Here is a 16,756-nt window from a genome sequence, read left to right on the forward strand (position 1 = left end):
GTTCTCACTCATAGGTGGGAATTGAACAATGAGATCACTTGGACACAGGAAGGGGAACATCACACACCAGGGCCTGTTGTGGGGTGGGAGGAGGGGGGAGGGATAGCATTAGGAGATATACCTAATGTAAATGACAAGTTAATGGGTGCAGCACACCAACATGGCACATGTATACATAGGTAGCAAACCTGCACGTTGTGCACATGTGCCCTAGAACATAAAGTATAATAACAAAAAAAAAGTGAGCAAAGGACCTGCACAGACACTTTTCAAAAGAAGACATACATGCAGCTAACAAACATATGAAAGAATGCTCATCATCATTAATCACTAGAGAAATGCAAATCAAAACCACAATGAGATACCATCTTACACCAGTCAGAATGGCTACAAAAGTCAAAAAATAACAGATGGTGGCAAGGTTGCAGAGAAAAGGGAAGGCTCATACATTGCTGGTGGGAGTGCATATTAGTTCAGCCATCGTGGAAAGCAGTTTGGCAATTTCTCAAAGAACTTAGAATTACCATTTGGCCCAGCAATCCCATTATTGAGTATATCCCAAAGGAATATAAATCATTCTACATAAAGACACATGCACACGTATGTTCACTGCAGCACTATTCGTAATAGCAAAGACATGAAATCAACCTAAATGCCCATCAGTGGTAGGCTAGATAAAGAAAATATGGGTCTGGACACAGTGACTCATCCCTGTAATCGCAGCACTCTGTGAGGCTAAGGCAGGTGGGTCACTTGAGGTCAGGAATTCGAGACCACCCTGGCCAACATGGCAAAATCCCATCTCTACTAAAAATACAAAAATTAGCTGAGTGTGGTGGTGCATACCTATAGTCCCAGCTACTCAGGAGGCTGAGGCATGAGAATCACTTGAACTCAGGAGGGGGAGGTTCCAGTGAGCCAAGATCACGCCACTGCACTCCAGCCTGGGTGACAGAGCAAGACGCTGTCTCAAAAAGAAAAAAAAATATGGTATATATACACTTTGGAATACAATGCAGCCATAGAAAAAGAACAAGATCATGTCCTTTGCAGGAACATGGATGGAGCTGGAGTTCATCATGCTAAGCAAACTAACGCAGCAACAGAAAACCAAATACTGCATGTTCTCACTTATAAGTGGGAGCTAAACATTGAGTACATATGCACACGATGAATGCACATGCAACGAACAACAGCTATTGGGGCCTACTTGAGGCTGGAGTGTGGGAGGAGGGTGAAGATGAAAAAACTACCTATTAAGTACGATGCTTACTATCTGGGGGGTGAAATAATCTGTACACCAAACCCCCATGACATGCAATTTACGTAGATAACAAACCTGCGCATGTACCTCTGAACTTAAAATAAAGTTTATTTTAAAACGGTAAACAGATTTGAACAGACAATTCACCAAAGGAGATGTACAGGTAGCAAGTAAGTATACGTAAAGATGCTCAACATCATTTGTTACTAGGCAATTGCATATTAAACCAGTATTAGATACCACTATACACCTATTAGAATGGCCCAAATTCAAAAAACTGACAAAACCAAGTGCTGATGAGGATGCAGAGCAACAGGAACTCTCATTCATTGCTGGTGAAAATGTAAAATTTTACAGCTATTGTGAAAGACAATTTGACAGTTTCTTACAAAACAAGTAGATTCTTACTATACGATCCAACAATTGTACTCCCAGATATTTACCCAATTGATTTGAAAACTTGTGGACACACAAAAACTTGCATGTAAATGTTAATAGCAGATTTATTCACAATCACCAATAACTGAAATTATTCAAAATATCCTTCAACAAGTGAAGGATAAACAAACCATGGTAAATCCATATAATGGAATATTATTCAACAATAAAAATAAATGAAGTCTAAACCATGAAAAGACACAGAGGAACCTTAAATGCATATTAGTAATCTTCACAACGGTATATGGCTGCCCTGGTGATAGCTTAGAGAAGGACAGTGGTGGCAGAGATGGAGAAGTGAATAAGTTTGAAAAACAGGAAGTAAAAAATGTCAGGGCTCATTGATGAAATAGATTTGGGGAGGAGGTAAAGGAGAGGAAGGTGTCTAGGATGACTCCAAGGTGGGAATTTCAGAGACAGTTCCTGGGAAAGAACCTGATTTTGGAAGGATGTTCATGAGTTCAGTTTTAGACATGTTAGGTCTCAGATGTTTTGGAGACCATATCCAAGTGCAGACTTATATAGGCAGTTGGATACATAGGCATCATGTCTCTGAGCACCTCCATCACTTGCTTGCACATGCCATATCTGCTCCCAGTCTGTCTCTCCTAGTCTTTGACACAGTCCAGAAATGCAACTTCAGCTAGAATTGGATTTTCTTCACCTTGATGTGGCCCAGGGCTCCCGCCAAAAACAAGAGTATTGTGCCACAAGAAATCTACAAAAACTAACCCAAGCCTAGAAGCTGTCTTCTAGGCTCAAAGCCCTCTCTACCGGTCATCAATCAGAGATGCAACTTTCCTAGATGAGTGCCGCAAGGAAGGACAAACCTAGGCGCCAAGTAGACTGGGCAAGAAGCACCCAAGGAGATACAAGTTCAAGACTCCAAACTGCACATCATTTCCCATCAATCTGTTATGTTTGTTATCCTCAAACCACCAGAGGGAGCCAAACTTCACGGTCCAGAGGGAAGAATTAGGAGAGAGGAATGTCAGCATTTACCCAGACCTCTTTATTATAAAAGGAGGGCAGGGTTGAACTGGCAGGCAGCTCCCAGGATGGCACACTATAAAACAGGATTTCTCCTAGAATTATTTGAAAAAAAACAAAAAAAGTCCAGTTAAGGGTCTTACCTCCAGCAGCACCCCCAGCAGCAGCAATGAGGAGCGAGGAGCGGGAGAGACATCAGACACCCTTCCAGTCCCCCAGCCAACTAATGAGACTGAGGCACCCTCAGAAAACTCTGGGATTTTAAAGAACTTTCCAGAAGCAGGCAGCAGTCAAAAGTATAAGTAGCGTATTTATCTCTCAAAGCAGCAGGGGATAATGAAGAATGAGACCCTAAAAGGGAATCCTTAGTGATTTCCTGCATGGGAAGTGAGGCTAGGCACTGTGGTTGGGAGGATGCTCCCACAGACTCCAGGAATTGGAGCTCCCTTTCTACTTTGAAGCATGCCTGCCTGGAAAGTTCTTCACCCAATAGCGGGATCTGGCCCTCCCCTCCTCAAGCCTCTTCTTCCCACTGGTGGGTTTGGGGGAAAGGACTTTTTGTCCTACATCCCCTTCCCCATCTGTCTGGCTTCAGTGGTGATGCCTGACTCTACCTGATGCTCTGGACTCTAAACTCCTGCCCGCACCTGGGCCCCCAAGTCCCAGCTGGGTTTGCACTTCGTGAGGCTGCTTGCTGTCCCCTCTCTGATCCACGGTCTTCAAATGTAGAACACAATGGATTCCCCTTTATTTTCTCCAAACCATTTGTTTGTAACCGACTTTTACTAAAAATCTCAAGTATCAGAGTAGGGCTTCAACACAGCATAGAGAAGATGGTAACTCAAAATGGAATCTGAAGATATTTAATTAAATTAATTTAGTTGACATCCATCCTCCCTTGGAGGAATTTCGAACTCTCAGTCCCAGTTTTCTCCCTGCCTCTCTAACCCCTCCCCTTCTTCCCCTTGCTGTTTCCTTCTCCCTGCTCAGCCCTTGGAGTTTTCTCCCAGGCCCACTTCTCTTCTCCCCTTCCTTGACAATCTCCTTCCCTCTCCTGGCTTCCATCCCAAAACAGGTTTGCGCCTCTGGCCTGGCTCTTTTTCTCCGAGCCCAGTGATTACCCCTTCCTGGCTTTCTACAGTGACTCCAAACTCCACACGGGTTCTGTCCCCACAACCCCCTCCTTTGGGAGTGTGTCCTGTTTGGCCCATGGCCGTGTCATCTACCCGGTCATTCAAGTCAGAGCTGTCGGAGTCATCTCTGACTCCTCCCTTTTTTTGCACCCAGTTGATGATTGCATCCTGTGGATTCTATTTTCAAACCTTCCACCCCACCTTCTAAGCCAACATTGCCAGCCATCTGGGTTATTACCACTAGCAGCTCTTCGTGACACCACACTTGTCCCTTTTTGTTTCATTCTTTACACAACACCCAAGGTGACCTTTTAAAACCAAACTGGTTACCATCTTGCTTAAATCCCTGATGGCCGCCCACAGCTGTTTGGATAAAGGCTGACACCTTAGCATGACCTTGGTACTTGGGCTCCTGCCTGCCTCTGCAGCCTCAGGGCTCGCCTTCACTGTCCACCCTCTCTTGTAGCCATGCTGAACTCTTCAGTTCTTCAGACTCACTACGCTCTCTCTCAACTCTGGATCTTCAACCATGCTGTTCCCTCTCCCTGGAATTCTTTCCCCTTGTCACTTTGTCAGATTCAAGACAAGGAGACACCTCCCTGCTCTATGTTCCACGCCACCACCACTTTGAACGTCTCCTCTCGGGCCAAATTGCTTTTTAATATCTGTCATTTACACCTGACCATAAGCTGCCTTAAGCAAGATCCGTGTCTGTCTTATCATTGCTATATCCTTGGCATCTAACACCACGTATGGCACAAGCAGGCCCTCAGTTAGTAGTGTCAAATTAATCTGGAGGAACGTCAGCATTTGCCCAGACCTCTTTATTATAAAAGGAGGGCAGGGTTGAACTGGCAGGCAGCTCCCAGGATGGCACACTATAAAACAGGATTTCTCCCAGAATTCTTTGGAAAAAAAAAATAGTCCAGTTAAGGGTCTTACCTCCAGCAGCACCCCAGGAGGGCGAATTGATTCAGGGCTGTGTGTGGCTACATAATCATGACAAGAAAACATGTCTGGGGAGGCCCAGACAGCTGACCAGACCACTGTAATACCTCGTATGGCTATGATACAAGATTCCTGATGTAATTAAATCTTGTTCTGATGAATCTAACCAATTTCTCTATTGCTTTGGTGATAAGTACTTAACCTTGTGACTTCTACTTTCAGCAACTCACAAAGAGAGAAAACTAAGCCCATACAGTCCTGGAAGGACTTTGGGGAGAACTCCCCCAAATGGTCATGGGCTGACTCTCCCAGCCAGGGTGGGAGGTAACGTAAGACAGTGAACAGCTACAATAAGTAGAGAGGCTGGATCACAGCCTTGCTTTATGAAACCGGTTCAGACAGACAAAAGGAGGCCCTGGCAGAGATGAGCGAATGGATGCCAGAGGCTTCATGGAAGTAAATTCTACAGGACTTGGCCATGATTGAATCTGATGTATGTCAGAGGCAATTATGGAGGTCAGGACTCCCTGCTGAGAGGCCCCTGGGGGTCCAGAGTAACACAGACACGAACCAGCAGGATCTTAGATATTGATACAGGTTACACCACGTTTACAGAATCACCAGGAGAGCTATACGATGTTCCCCACCTAATTCTAACTCGGCTCATTTACATCCAGGAAATCTTTACACACTGAAATATTAGGTGATTTCCTCCCAGTTTCAACTCTCAGCCCCTAGCCCCTTCCATCACCATAACAACCATGCTATGATAAGCAATTGTGGCATTATCTGGAAGGACCTTTACCCCTGTTGGAGGTTTAGTCTTCCTCTGGTTACTGTTCAGCTTTCTGTGACAAACAGAACCATCCCCTCCCGCACCCTTCCTTCCACTCCCCTGCCCCGCATCCCTAAGCACTGACACACTTCCAGATAGATCCATGTCCAGACAGATCCTGGCTGCATTCCACACGCATGTATCCTCATGAGGATTGCCTGGGTTCTTCCACGTGGATGATTGCTGGGTCAGACAAATCCCGAAATTAAATCATACATGACAATAAGGATCAAGGCAAAGTCTAGATGTTTAAGGATCAAAAGGGGTACAAATGTGGTAAAGCCCAAATCTATTCCTAACTATCTGGGAGACCTCAAGCAACTTACCTGTCTGAGACTCAGTTTCCTTAATTTCAATCAAGATATTACTAGTATTATAGCAATTTTATGAGAATTAAACAAAATGACATATATAAAGTACTTAACTCAAAGCCAGGTATATAACAAACGCTCAAAATCTGTTCTGATCACTGAACTGTAAAGCCGGAAGGATTTCATTGCCTTGTTCATTGCTGTGTCAGTGACTCCATGAGTTCATGGTCCAGGGAAGGTGCTGAGTTAATACTCGTTGAAAGAATGAATGAGGGCTATTATTCTGTTTAATAAGCCAGGAAATGCAGGATGAAAGACAGTGAGAGGAGAGAGGGCAGGCAAAGGGGCTTGCTTATGGAGAACAAAGGGAAGAAATATTAACCAAAGTGCTGTCCAAACCCAAGCCAGTAAAGCGGAAGGTCAAAGAATAGCTGTCCTCATTTTGATTGAGGACACCTTGAAGTACTGTTTTCAATACTGGGTGATGGAAAAAGTTGCTGCTACCATCAGCAGGCAGAGGGATCGTGGAAAAAACAATTTGGGAGAGAAAATCTGAAATAATGTAGGTTTTCACCTATTTAATTTGAAGTGTTAACTGCTCACTCAGGAAAGTTGTTAATCAAGCAATAATACTCTTACTAGCTCTCATAAAAGAGAGGATGTACCTGGTACTCCAAAAAGAGGTTCAAGCTGGAAAGACAGAAGGTGCCAAGGCTGTGGTTGAAGCCACGAAAAAGTGGAGAGACAGAAAGAATGTTAAGGACAAACCCCTAAAAAAGTCATTGTGGCCTGGTGCAGTGGCTCACGCCTGTAATCCCAGCACTTTGGGAGGCTGAGGCAGGTGGATCATGAGGTCAAGAGATCAAGACCATCCTGGCCAACATGGTGAAACCCCATCTCTACTAAAAATACAAAAATTAGGCGGGTGTGGTGGCATGTGCCTGTAGTCCCAGCTACTTGGGAGGCTGAGGCAGGAGAATCACTTGTACCTGGGAGGCAGAGGTTGCAGTGAGCTGAGATCTCGCCATTGTACTCCAGCCTGACGTCAGAGTGAGATTCCATCTCAAAAAAAAAAAAGAAAAAAGAAAAAGAAAAAGAAAAAAAAAAGTCACTGCAAGCAGATAAAGAGAAGCCATTTCAAAAATAACACTTTTTCCTGATTTCTTGTCTTCAAAACTTGTTGGCTTCCGTTGTAGAAAGGAATAATCAGGGAGGTCTATTGGACTGATCAGAATTATGTGAGGAAACAGGAGAATCATAACTTTGGCCACTCTATATCCCAGCAAAATGGACTACTGAAAGATTGCGACTCACATACCTGAGAATATACAGCTCTTCCTCATTGTATGGCACTGATCTGCTTTAATCTTGGCCGCTGAGAGTAAGTAGGCCTCAGAGACGTCATAGCCGGCCTCCAATAATACATTCCAGAAGTGAATGAGGTGCAGCCTTGTCCAGAAGCCCGGGCTTTGGATTTTTGATATAAAGTCTATGATACTTGTGATACAATATATTAATAGATATAATTTTAGTATTTCAGGCCTTAAAGGAAGCTCTTCTATTTACCATATTTCAGTAGCCTGTTCATAAACATCTTACCTAACATATCTTTTGGAGGTCACCAGATAAATATGAGCCTTTCACTCTTCAGCAGTCAAAGCCAATTCTCCTGATCCACCCAGGAAACCCCCTCCTCTGAGAAGGCTCCCTGGGTCTACCAGGCAGAACACCAGGCCCTCCCTCTTCTGTGCTTGCAACAGTTCGTTGCGTCATTGCTCTAGTGAGGCATTACCACCATGTATAGTAATTCTCTGGCTCCACATCTTCCCCCACTAGACAGAAAGCACCTACAGGCTTAGAGCTGTATCTGTTCACTTCTGCACCCTCAGGGCCTAGCAGGTTGTGGGAGACAGGATCGGTCATAAATAGATGTTTGCTGAATTAATGAGTAATAGGAAAAGAAGAAAGAGACAAGGAAGGGAAGGGAGGTGGGTGGGAGGGAGGGAGGGAGGAAGAAGGAAGGGAAAGTAGTGTAGGGAAAAGAAGGGAATGGAAAGGAAGCAGATAGCAGGGTCTAGCAAAGCTTGCCCAATCTTTTACCCTTTTCCAGCTCTCATCCTTGCCCTCCTCTCTCTGGAATGCCACTTAACTTTGAGAGGACTCCATATAGAGTGAAGAGGAGAAATGAACACTGCAGAGCCTGATAGACCAAGGGGAGTAACCCTGGAGACCCAGCAACCACAGAAGTTGCTGCCAGAGGACAGTTCCATCTGAATGAATGAATGGGTGGTTGAATGGATAAATGAATGATACAACTTGTTCAAGGGAACCATGGGTATCTAAACATAGCACCGGTAAAAGAGAAAGCTAAATCTGCCTAAATACAATGATATAAAAATGGCAAGACTTACCTAGGGCTTGAGAGAAAGCCGCACAAACCCCGCAAGCATCCACTCATTTTCATATGCCATGGCAATTCTTGATACACTCTCCAGAAAGAGGTTTGCCGCTGGAAGTATCTGATCAACACTTGGTGAAAATATGTTTTCTTGTGATTCATTGGGCTCTGAAATGAACATGGACTGCTTTCTCTGACAGGAGCGATTACACCTATTTAAACATCAATTACAGTTTAACGCCTCTGACTTTTTAGTACATGAAAATACTACAGCAAAAATATGACAACTCTGTGGCTGTAATTAGAGAAATAAAAGTCAAGGTAGCTGGAAAAAAATTGTATCTCATACATCAGTCTGAATTTACCAAAGAATTTGTTCTAGTTACGCTTGCTGACCTAGAATTAGAGAAGTTTGTGGGCATGTTGATTTCCCATGTTAAGTCTTTCCCCTCCCCCAAGGAAACATTTTCAACCTACTTTTCTACGTTAAATATACACTATGGTTACTGCTTAAATAAGCACTTTTGAACATTTGAGAGTGTACATTTTGGAGAAGTTAAGCCATTGCCTGGATCTCATATGAGCCAAGGGGTAGCTGGCAAACAAATGGCAAATTTGATATTGGAGCCAGGATTACTATATCTTCATTTCCAAAGAGAAATGGTTCCAGTAGATCATACTGCCCAGACATAAGCTTCTCAAAAACAAAAGCATTTGTTTAACTAAATCCTGGTGATCTCTAACCTTGAAAACTAAAATAGAAGTATTTTTAAATTTTCTGCTTGTCACTTTTTCTTGCAAGATAATGGAACACACAGCTAGGTGGCATACCAAGCCCAGCTCTTTGTAAGAACTCTAACCAAAGAGGAACTCACTGTTTAAACAACCATTCTTCATTTCCATTACATGATTTCCAGGTCACCCACCCATATGGAGAGACCCCGTGCTACCTGGTCTAAAGTATGCAGATGTGCCCAGACAGTAAGTGCAGTGCCTAACAGGCCCCTCAAGAGAAAAAAAAAACTCCTCCACTGTGTGTGGCAAAACTATGTGTGTGGTTATAAATCAGGAAAGTGGGATGGGAATGAGGGAGAAAAAGAACTGGCATAAATAGTACCTGGGTTCAAAATCTGGAGAGTTAAACACAATACGTAAAGTATGGAAAACATTTTCATAGAAAACGCAGCATTTAATTTAAAATAACCTCATGAGGAGGATATAGATATGCATTCCCATATGGCAAAATCAGAGAGACAGGTGACTTACCCCTGGTCAGCACATGACCAGTAACTGCAGAAGTAGCAATCCAATCTTCTGGTTTAATGCCATTGCTCCTCCAACTACACATATGATGTGAGGAATGGTTTGAGCCCAGCATCATCTTTCCATACACAGTGCAGCACTCAATGATAGACTAAATGGCCACTGTTTACGTAGTGCTAGATTGGTGGGCTAGATTATGCTGTACTGATAGACAACCCCCAATCTCAGTAGCTTAAAAGAGCAAAGGTTTATTACGACCATCACAGGTTGGAGACTGGGAACTCCAATCCAGGTCTCCTCCCTGTGGAACTGACAGAGCAGTCGCCATCTTGAATGTTGCCAGTGGCCACTTAGTCACAAGGCCCCACCCAACAAGGGGGGCCAGGAAGTGTTTTCCATGGTGGGAGGGGGAGGGCGGGCTAGAAATATTGGCATTTGGCTCAAATGGCCACCATTAGTGCTTATTGTAGTGCCAGATCCTGTACCTTACATGAATTAGCATTTTAATACCCTCAAGGCAAATACTGTTATCCCTATATTGCAGGTGAAAAACTGAGTCTTAGGGAGGTAAGTAAGCACCTCGCGTCAGGTCACGCCAGTTCTGTCCAACTCCAAAGCCATTGCTCTCCCCAAGAAATCATTTCTAGTAAGATGCCATGGTGATTTCCAGAAGCAGGGAAGGTGGGTTCTGTTTGCCAAACAGCATGCAGACCTGAGCATGAGATGAGGACAGGGACAGGGAGCGATGAGGCTACTCATGTTCCAGAGACCACAGTGCTGTGTACAGATAGCTCACACCTTCTCTCCTGTGCTCAGCCCTCCAGCTCCTGATTCCAGGCAGATACTGGAGGCTGAGGTTTAGTACTGAGTCTCAAAACAATAGAGATGAAAGCTGCTAGAAACAGCAGATCCAAAAAACCAGCAGCCAGGCATACCTGCACATTCATTCAGTAAACATCTATTCAGTGAAACTAGAACGGGTCTCAGGAAACTCAGACTTGCTTGAGGGTGCCTGAGATCTTTAGGCCCACATAATTCAAGATCACCAGTTGATTTTTGTATCGCATTTATTTAAAAATTTGCGGCCGGGCAAGTTGGCTCATGCCTGTAATGCTAACACTTTGGGAGGACAAGGCGGATGGATTACCTGAGGTCAGGAGATCGAGACCAGCCTGACCAACACGGAGAAACCCCAACTGTTGTGAAAATACAAAATTAGACGGGAGTGGTGGCACATGCCTGTAATCCCAGCTACTCAGGAGGCTGAGGCAGGAGAATCACTTGAACCCACGAGGCAGAGGTTGCAGTGAGCCAAGATCACAACATTGCACTCCAGCTTGCGCAACAAGAGAAAAAAAAAAAAAAAAAAAAAAGAAAAGAAAAAGAAAGAAAGAAAGAAAGAAAAGAATTGGCGCAGAGACAGAATCTATTTACCTCTTCTTTGTTAGTGTCAGAACACCACCTTGGTTTGGGGCAGCAATGCACCAAGTCGAAACCTCCACCCCCAGCTTCCCTCATATCTAGCTGTAGCCAACTAATGAAGTTCTGAGTCAAAGACACTTAAGTGGAAATGTTGGTATGAAATTTCCAGAAAAGCTCCTTAAAAGAGCAGCAAGGCCTTCTTCCTCCCTTCCTCCTTCCTGATGGCTAGAGCTCCAGCAGCCATCCAATGAGGTGGCCTTGAGAATGCACGCAGTATAGTGAATCAGGGACACAGAAGGAGCTGGGCCCTAGGTGACTCTGTGGAGCCAACAGAGCAGCTCAGGACTGCCTGTTCCCAGAAGTCTATTATAGGAGAGAACAAACCGCAGCCATTGAAGTCAGGTCTCAGTTACTCATAATCAAGTACAAACCCTAACATATAACCATTTTCATACATGTCTATGGATTTGTTTCTATGGGAAAAATCCCAACTACAAGGCTTCCCTTGTATGTAGCTCCTGCTTTCTCTTAACCTCTTAACCAGCAGGTATTTCCACAGACCCAAGCCTTACTTACCAAGAAGCTTGTGCTCCACTGCACTTCTCAGGGACTGGTGCCAGAAATACAGAAGGCCATTGGGCTTCTCCTGGACCCACTGTTTGGTGGCATTGCGGAAGGCAGCCCAGTGCAAAGTGGCCACTTTGCAATGATTCCTGTAGCCCAGCATGTCCAAAAGCTGGAGTAGCTCATCCTCAGCCAAGCCACCATGCGACAGGCACAGTAAGCACAGAGCATCGGCCACCCAGCCATCCAGCCCTGCGCAGGCAACACGATGATGACAAGAATAAGAGCTAACATGAGCCAGGTATCTTTCCAAATGTTTTATATGATTCAACAACCTTCTTTTTCAATCATCCTATAGGAAATACTATTATAGCCCCTGTCAAATGAGGAAAATGGAGCATAGAGAACTGAAATAACTTACCCAAGGTCACACAGAAATAAAGGCAGAACTGGGATTTGAACCCAGATAGCCTGGCTCCAGAGCCCACACATACTGTTAACCATTAAGCTATCGTCCATTGTCACAACGAACACACCGAGAGCTCTGGTTACACACTGGCAAGTTTGCTCATTATTACACCGAGCATTTCTGCCTAGCAGTCTTTATTAAGGTTTTCCAACACCTAATTTGCATTTAAGGCTGTGAGTGGTTTTTCTGTATGATTGTTCTACTGTTAAACACAGTCACAGACACCACTTAAGCCAGCTCTTCATTATCCACCTGACCCTTAGATTTTTCCACCATAGCTGGACCTCCTTCTGGCTTTATAATCAACCGACTATAAAGAGATCCTTCAGACCATTCAGAGAAATGGTAACGCATAGTCTGCCACTCTGACTTTATCTCCCATGCTAGGACTGGGGAATGAGCCCAAATTACCTGCAATGTTGAAGCAAAGGCAGAGCTGTGCAACCCCAGTCAGTCACGCTTCCCTGAGGTTGGCCTTAGCGCTTTTTTTTTTTTTTTTAAAGACAGGGTCTCAGTCTGTCACCCAGGCTGGAGTACAGTGGCACAATTATGGTTCACTGTAACCTCAACCTCCTGGGCTCAGGCAATCCTTCCACCTCAGCCTCCCTAGTAGCTGGGACTATAGGTGTGTGTCACCAGGTCCGACTGATTTTTTGTATATTTTGTAGAGACAGGGTTTCCCATGTTGCCCAGCCTGGTCTCAAACTACTGGGCTCATGTGGTCCACCCACCTTGGCCTCCCAAAATGCTGGAATTAGAGGTGTGAGCCATTACACTCAGCTGGCCTCAGCTTAACCAACCTCTTCCTGCACCTGTGGCTGAACTCCCTGGGCCTCAGTGGGGGTGGATGGGCAGAGCTGGGAGGTGGAGCAGTCTTTGATGGGGAGGAGACCCAGGCTTTCCTGCACAAACCTGGAGATGGAGGGCAACGCAGCCACAGGCCACTTTGCCTGAGTGACTATTCTAAGGGCACAGAGAACTAGTTTCCATCTCCTTGTAGGAGCAGGAGGGCGCAGTAAATTTGAAGTCAATTTTCTTTACAGAAATGCAAATTGTAGAGCAAAAAAACAGGGCAGGACAATATGTTGCACCAACCAATGTGCCTTTCTTTCTTTCTTTCTTTTTTTTTTTTTTTTTTGAGAAGGAGTCCCGCTCTGTCGCCCAGGCTGGAGTGCAGTGGCACGATCTTGGCTCACTATAACCTCCACCTCCCGGGTTAAAGCAATTCTCCTGCCTCAGCCTCCTGAGTAACTGAGATTACAGGCATGTGCCACCACACCCAGCTAATTTTTGTATTTTCAGTAGAGGCAAGGTTTCGCCATGTTGCCCGAGCTGATCTCAAACTCCTGACCTCAAGTTACCTCAGAATCCCAAAGTGCTCGAATTACAGGCATGAACCACCATGCCCAGCTGTGTCTTTCATTCCAAGTATTTTCTATTTCTCACCCCCACTTCCCCATCCCTGCTCCATTCTAAACTCACTGACCTTAAGAGGAGACTTACAGCAGAGACAAAGAGGGAAAAACTCAAGTTTCAAAATAGACTTTTGAAGTTCATGGCAGTGACAATGGCTTGAGGGAACAAATTTTGACTCTCAAAAGCCTGATTGTTGAGTATCATAAAAACACATTCCTGGAGCCAGGCAAGGTGGTAGCACACCTGTAATCTCAGCTACTCAGGAGGCTGAGGCAGGAGGATCCCTTAAGTTGGAGGCCAGCCTGGGCAACATAGTGAGACCCTAGATTAAAAAACAAAACAAAACAAAACTCGTAACACATGGAATAATTTTTTTTTATGACAAACAATAAACTCAGATAAGCCCAGGGTGATCTAAAGAGGATTTTTTCCCCCACTCAGGAGGAAAAGCATTTGTGAAATTGAGAAAGTATAGGAGAGAATCAGAGAGGAGAACAAGACTCAAGCAGAGCACAGAAGTTGGCAGAGGAGAGAGGACCCTCTGTTAGGATGTGGCCCCTGTCAGCCAGAAGCCACAGAGATCCAGCAACCTGAGAACAGATGGGCACACGAGTATCCTAGAGGAAGCCGAAAGTGCAGAGAAGTCAACATCTATGGGACATGGAGACCATGGAGACCAGCAGGGACAGAGGACAACCAAGGCCACCTAGCACCCAGGCCCTTAGAGCTCAGATCAACCCAAAGGAGACACGGGAAGGCCACAAATCCTCCCTCAACTGAGAAAATCCTGAGCTCACTGAAAACAAAACATATTGATGGAATTAACCTGAATGGACTGGATGAGGTATCTGCCATTAGCAGGCCTGTGGGCTCAGAAGAGAGACACATTGACTTATAAAAATAAGAAAGCTCCATTTCTTACATTCTTGGAGAATGTGACTGAAATCTATGTCTAACACAGTTCTCCTTACAGCCAACACACAGAGTCCTTTAGAGGAGGCAAATTTAGCAAATAAAAATACAGGATGCTCAGTAAAATATAAATTTCAGATAAATAATAAATTAATTTTTAGTGTGAGTATGTCCTGTGTAATATTTAGGACATTCTTATACTGAGAATTATTTGTTATTTATCTGTAATTCAAATAATTGTTAGCATAGGTATGTCCCGTGCAATATCTGAGACATACTTCTACTAAAGATTATTTGTTGTTTATCTGAAATTCAAATTTCATTGGGCAGGCCGGGCATGGTGGCTCACGCCTATAATCCTAGCACTTTGGGAGGGCGAGGCAGGTGGATCACCTGAGGTCAGGAGTATGAGACCAGACTGGCCAACATGGTGAAACTCTGTCTCTACTAAAAATACAAAAAATTAGCTGGGTGTGGTGGCGGGTGCCTGTAATCCCAGTTACTCGGGAGGCTGGGACAGGAGGATCTCTTGAACCCAGGAGGCAGAGGTTGCAGTGAACCAAGATCGTGCCACTGCACTCCAGCCTGGGTGACAGAGTGAGACTCTATCTCAAAAAAAAAAAAAAAAAAAAATGTCATTGGGCATCCTGTGTTTTCTCGGACAACCCTGTCCCTAGAGTCCCCTTCCCTGTGCAGGAGTCCACCACACATCTTTCTCCCTGTGGACTCCCACAGGGTTGTCAACAATGGCCAAGGCCTACCTTCTCCTGAAGCCACAGTGTCTGAATTTGACCTTTTTGGTTGAAAAGTCCAACTGTAGTCTTCAATCCAGCGTTTGAGAACCAATTCCCAGAGCTCCTGAACAGAGACAGCCTCCAAGTACTCCTTCATACACTGAAACTCATTGTGGTAGATTCTACATTCTTTCAATTCATTGGCTAGGATTGTGAGTTTTAAAGGACTCAGGTCTGGTTTTTTCCTCAAAGACTGTCTGCTCTGTTGGAAGGGGTCCATGTTGGGAATGGAGAGATGCTTTCTAAAGATGTTTAATTTTGTTTCTTCATCTCCTGTGCTAATGAGTTCCACTGTCCTCACATCCGGGCGGGCACACAATGACTTGTAGGACAGGCTGGAAGAGACGGTGCTCATGATAAATTTGCAATGAGGGGAGAGTGAGTGTGGCAGCCAGGAGAAATCTTTTGCCTGATGGAGAGAATCAAAGATATTTGAAAACATTAAAGACTTTAAAATTACTTTGTTGATGGTTTTTCAACTTAGAGTAGGTACAATATAGGGAGTAAGTATAGAATAAGGGTTGGAGTGAAGGTTATAAATAGTAACTTGAATTGCAAGCATTAAGTGCTAAGAAAATATCAAGTCACAATAGAACCGTATTTGACTCATGTGTCAGTTATGAATTTGATTGTGCAAATGTGAACTCTAAAAAGAGGTTCTTAGGAGCAAGTAATTTAATAAAATCACATACTTCTGAAGACTGACCTACAGGAATAACCAGAGGAAACTGGAGAGCGCAATTGGAACCATTCAGTTGAAAAAGAGGATGTTATTTTATGCTGAGAAGTTGTCACTTTGTGCAGCAATACTATCACGAGTTAAATCATTTTATTTCGGAACAAAATAAATACCTAATAAGATCAATCTTTTCTCAATTCCTTTAATAGCCTTTCCCACAATACCTCTTTGCCTAATAACACCAACCATCACATACTCAGTCTGAGCCAGGCACTGTGTTGAATGTGTCTGTAGGTACTAACTGTATTAATTATGGTTTTTAATTTCTGCATCTTAGGATTATTTAACATTCCTCAGGACCTTACACATCCAGCCCTTCCCAAGGCTAGCTAACTCCTGGGGGTGGTGGACAGCCTGCCTGGAATCTGCCTTTAGCGTGCAGATCTAACTCACACAACAACCCTGCCCTAAATCACCCCAGGGCCAGGTACCAGACAACTAGAGGCAGCCTCTGTGCCCAAAGCCCATCAGAATTATTCAAATTAAGCCTGGGCAACATAGGGAAAACTCATCTGCACAAAAACACTTTTTTTTTTTTTTTAGTTAGCTGGGCATGATGGCTCATACCTACAGCCTGCAGTCCCAGCTACTTAGGAGGCTGAGGTGGGAGGATGGCCTGAACCCGGGAGGTAAAGGCTATGATTGCCATGATTGCACCACTGCACTCCAGCCTTAACTACAGAGCAAGATGCCATCTCAAAAAAAATAAATAAATAAAAATAAAAATAAAAAATTCAAATTAGCCAACCCTAAACTGTTTACCCTGCCCTGCCTTGCCATTCCTATAGAAACCCCAGGCTGGGCACGGTGGCTCAAGCCTGTAATCCCATCACTTTGGGAGGCCGAGGCGGGCGGATCAC

The 16,756-nt window shown here is 44.3% G+C and overlaps 1 protein-coding gene across 1 annotated transcript in view; it reads right to left on the bottom strand.

Moving 5' to 3' along the window:
- Positions 1 to 7,237: 7,237 nt before the first annotated feature.
- The window catches only part of LOC105536259 (tetratricopeptide repeat protein GNN), a gene marked incomplete at its 3' end in the record, with an annotated part of 54,932 nt that continues 45,413 nt past the window's right edge, over positions 7,238 to 16,756 (bottom strand). Inside the window, exons 6-9 of the mRNA XM_011975595.1 lie at positions 15,125 to 15,566; positions 11,579 to 11,818; positions 8,331 to 8,529; positions 7,238 to 7,416 (exon numbers count right to left, since the gene is read on the bottom strand). Coding sequence (XP_011830985.1) covers positions 7,238 to 7,416; positions 8,331 to 8,529; positions 11,579 to 11,818; positions 15,125 to 15,566 — 1,060 coding nt within the window. The remainder of the gene's footprint in view (positions 7,417 to 8,330; positions 8,530 to 11,578; positions 11,819 to 15,124; positions 15,567 to 16,756) is intronic.

The sequence above is a fragment of the Mandrillus leucophaeus genome, unplaced genomic scaffold (assembly GCF_000951045.1).
Source record: "Mandrillus leucophaeus isolate KB7577 unplaced genomic scaffold, Mleu.le_1.0 Scaffold157, whole genome shotgun sequence".
Taxonomy (NCBI): Eukaryota; Metazoa; Chordata; class Mammalia; order Primates; family Cercopithecidae; genus Mandrillus; species Mandrillus leucophaeus.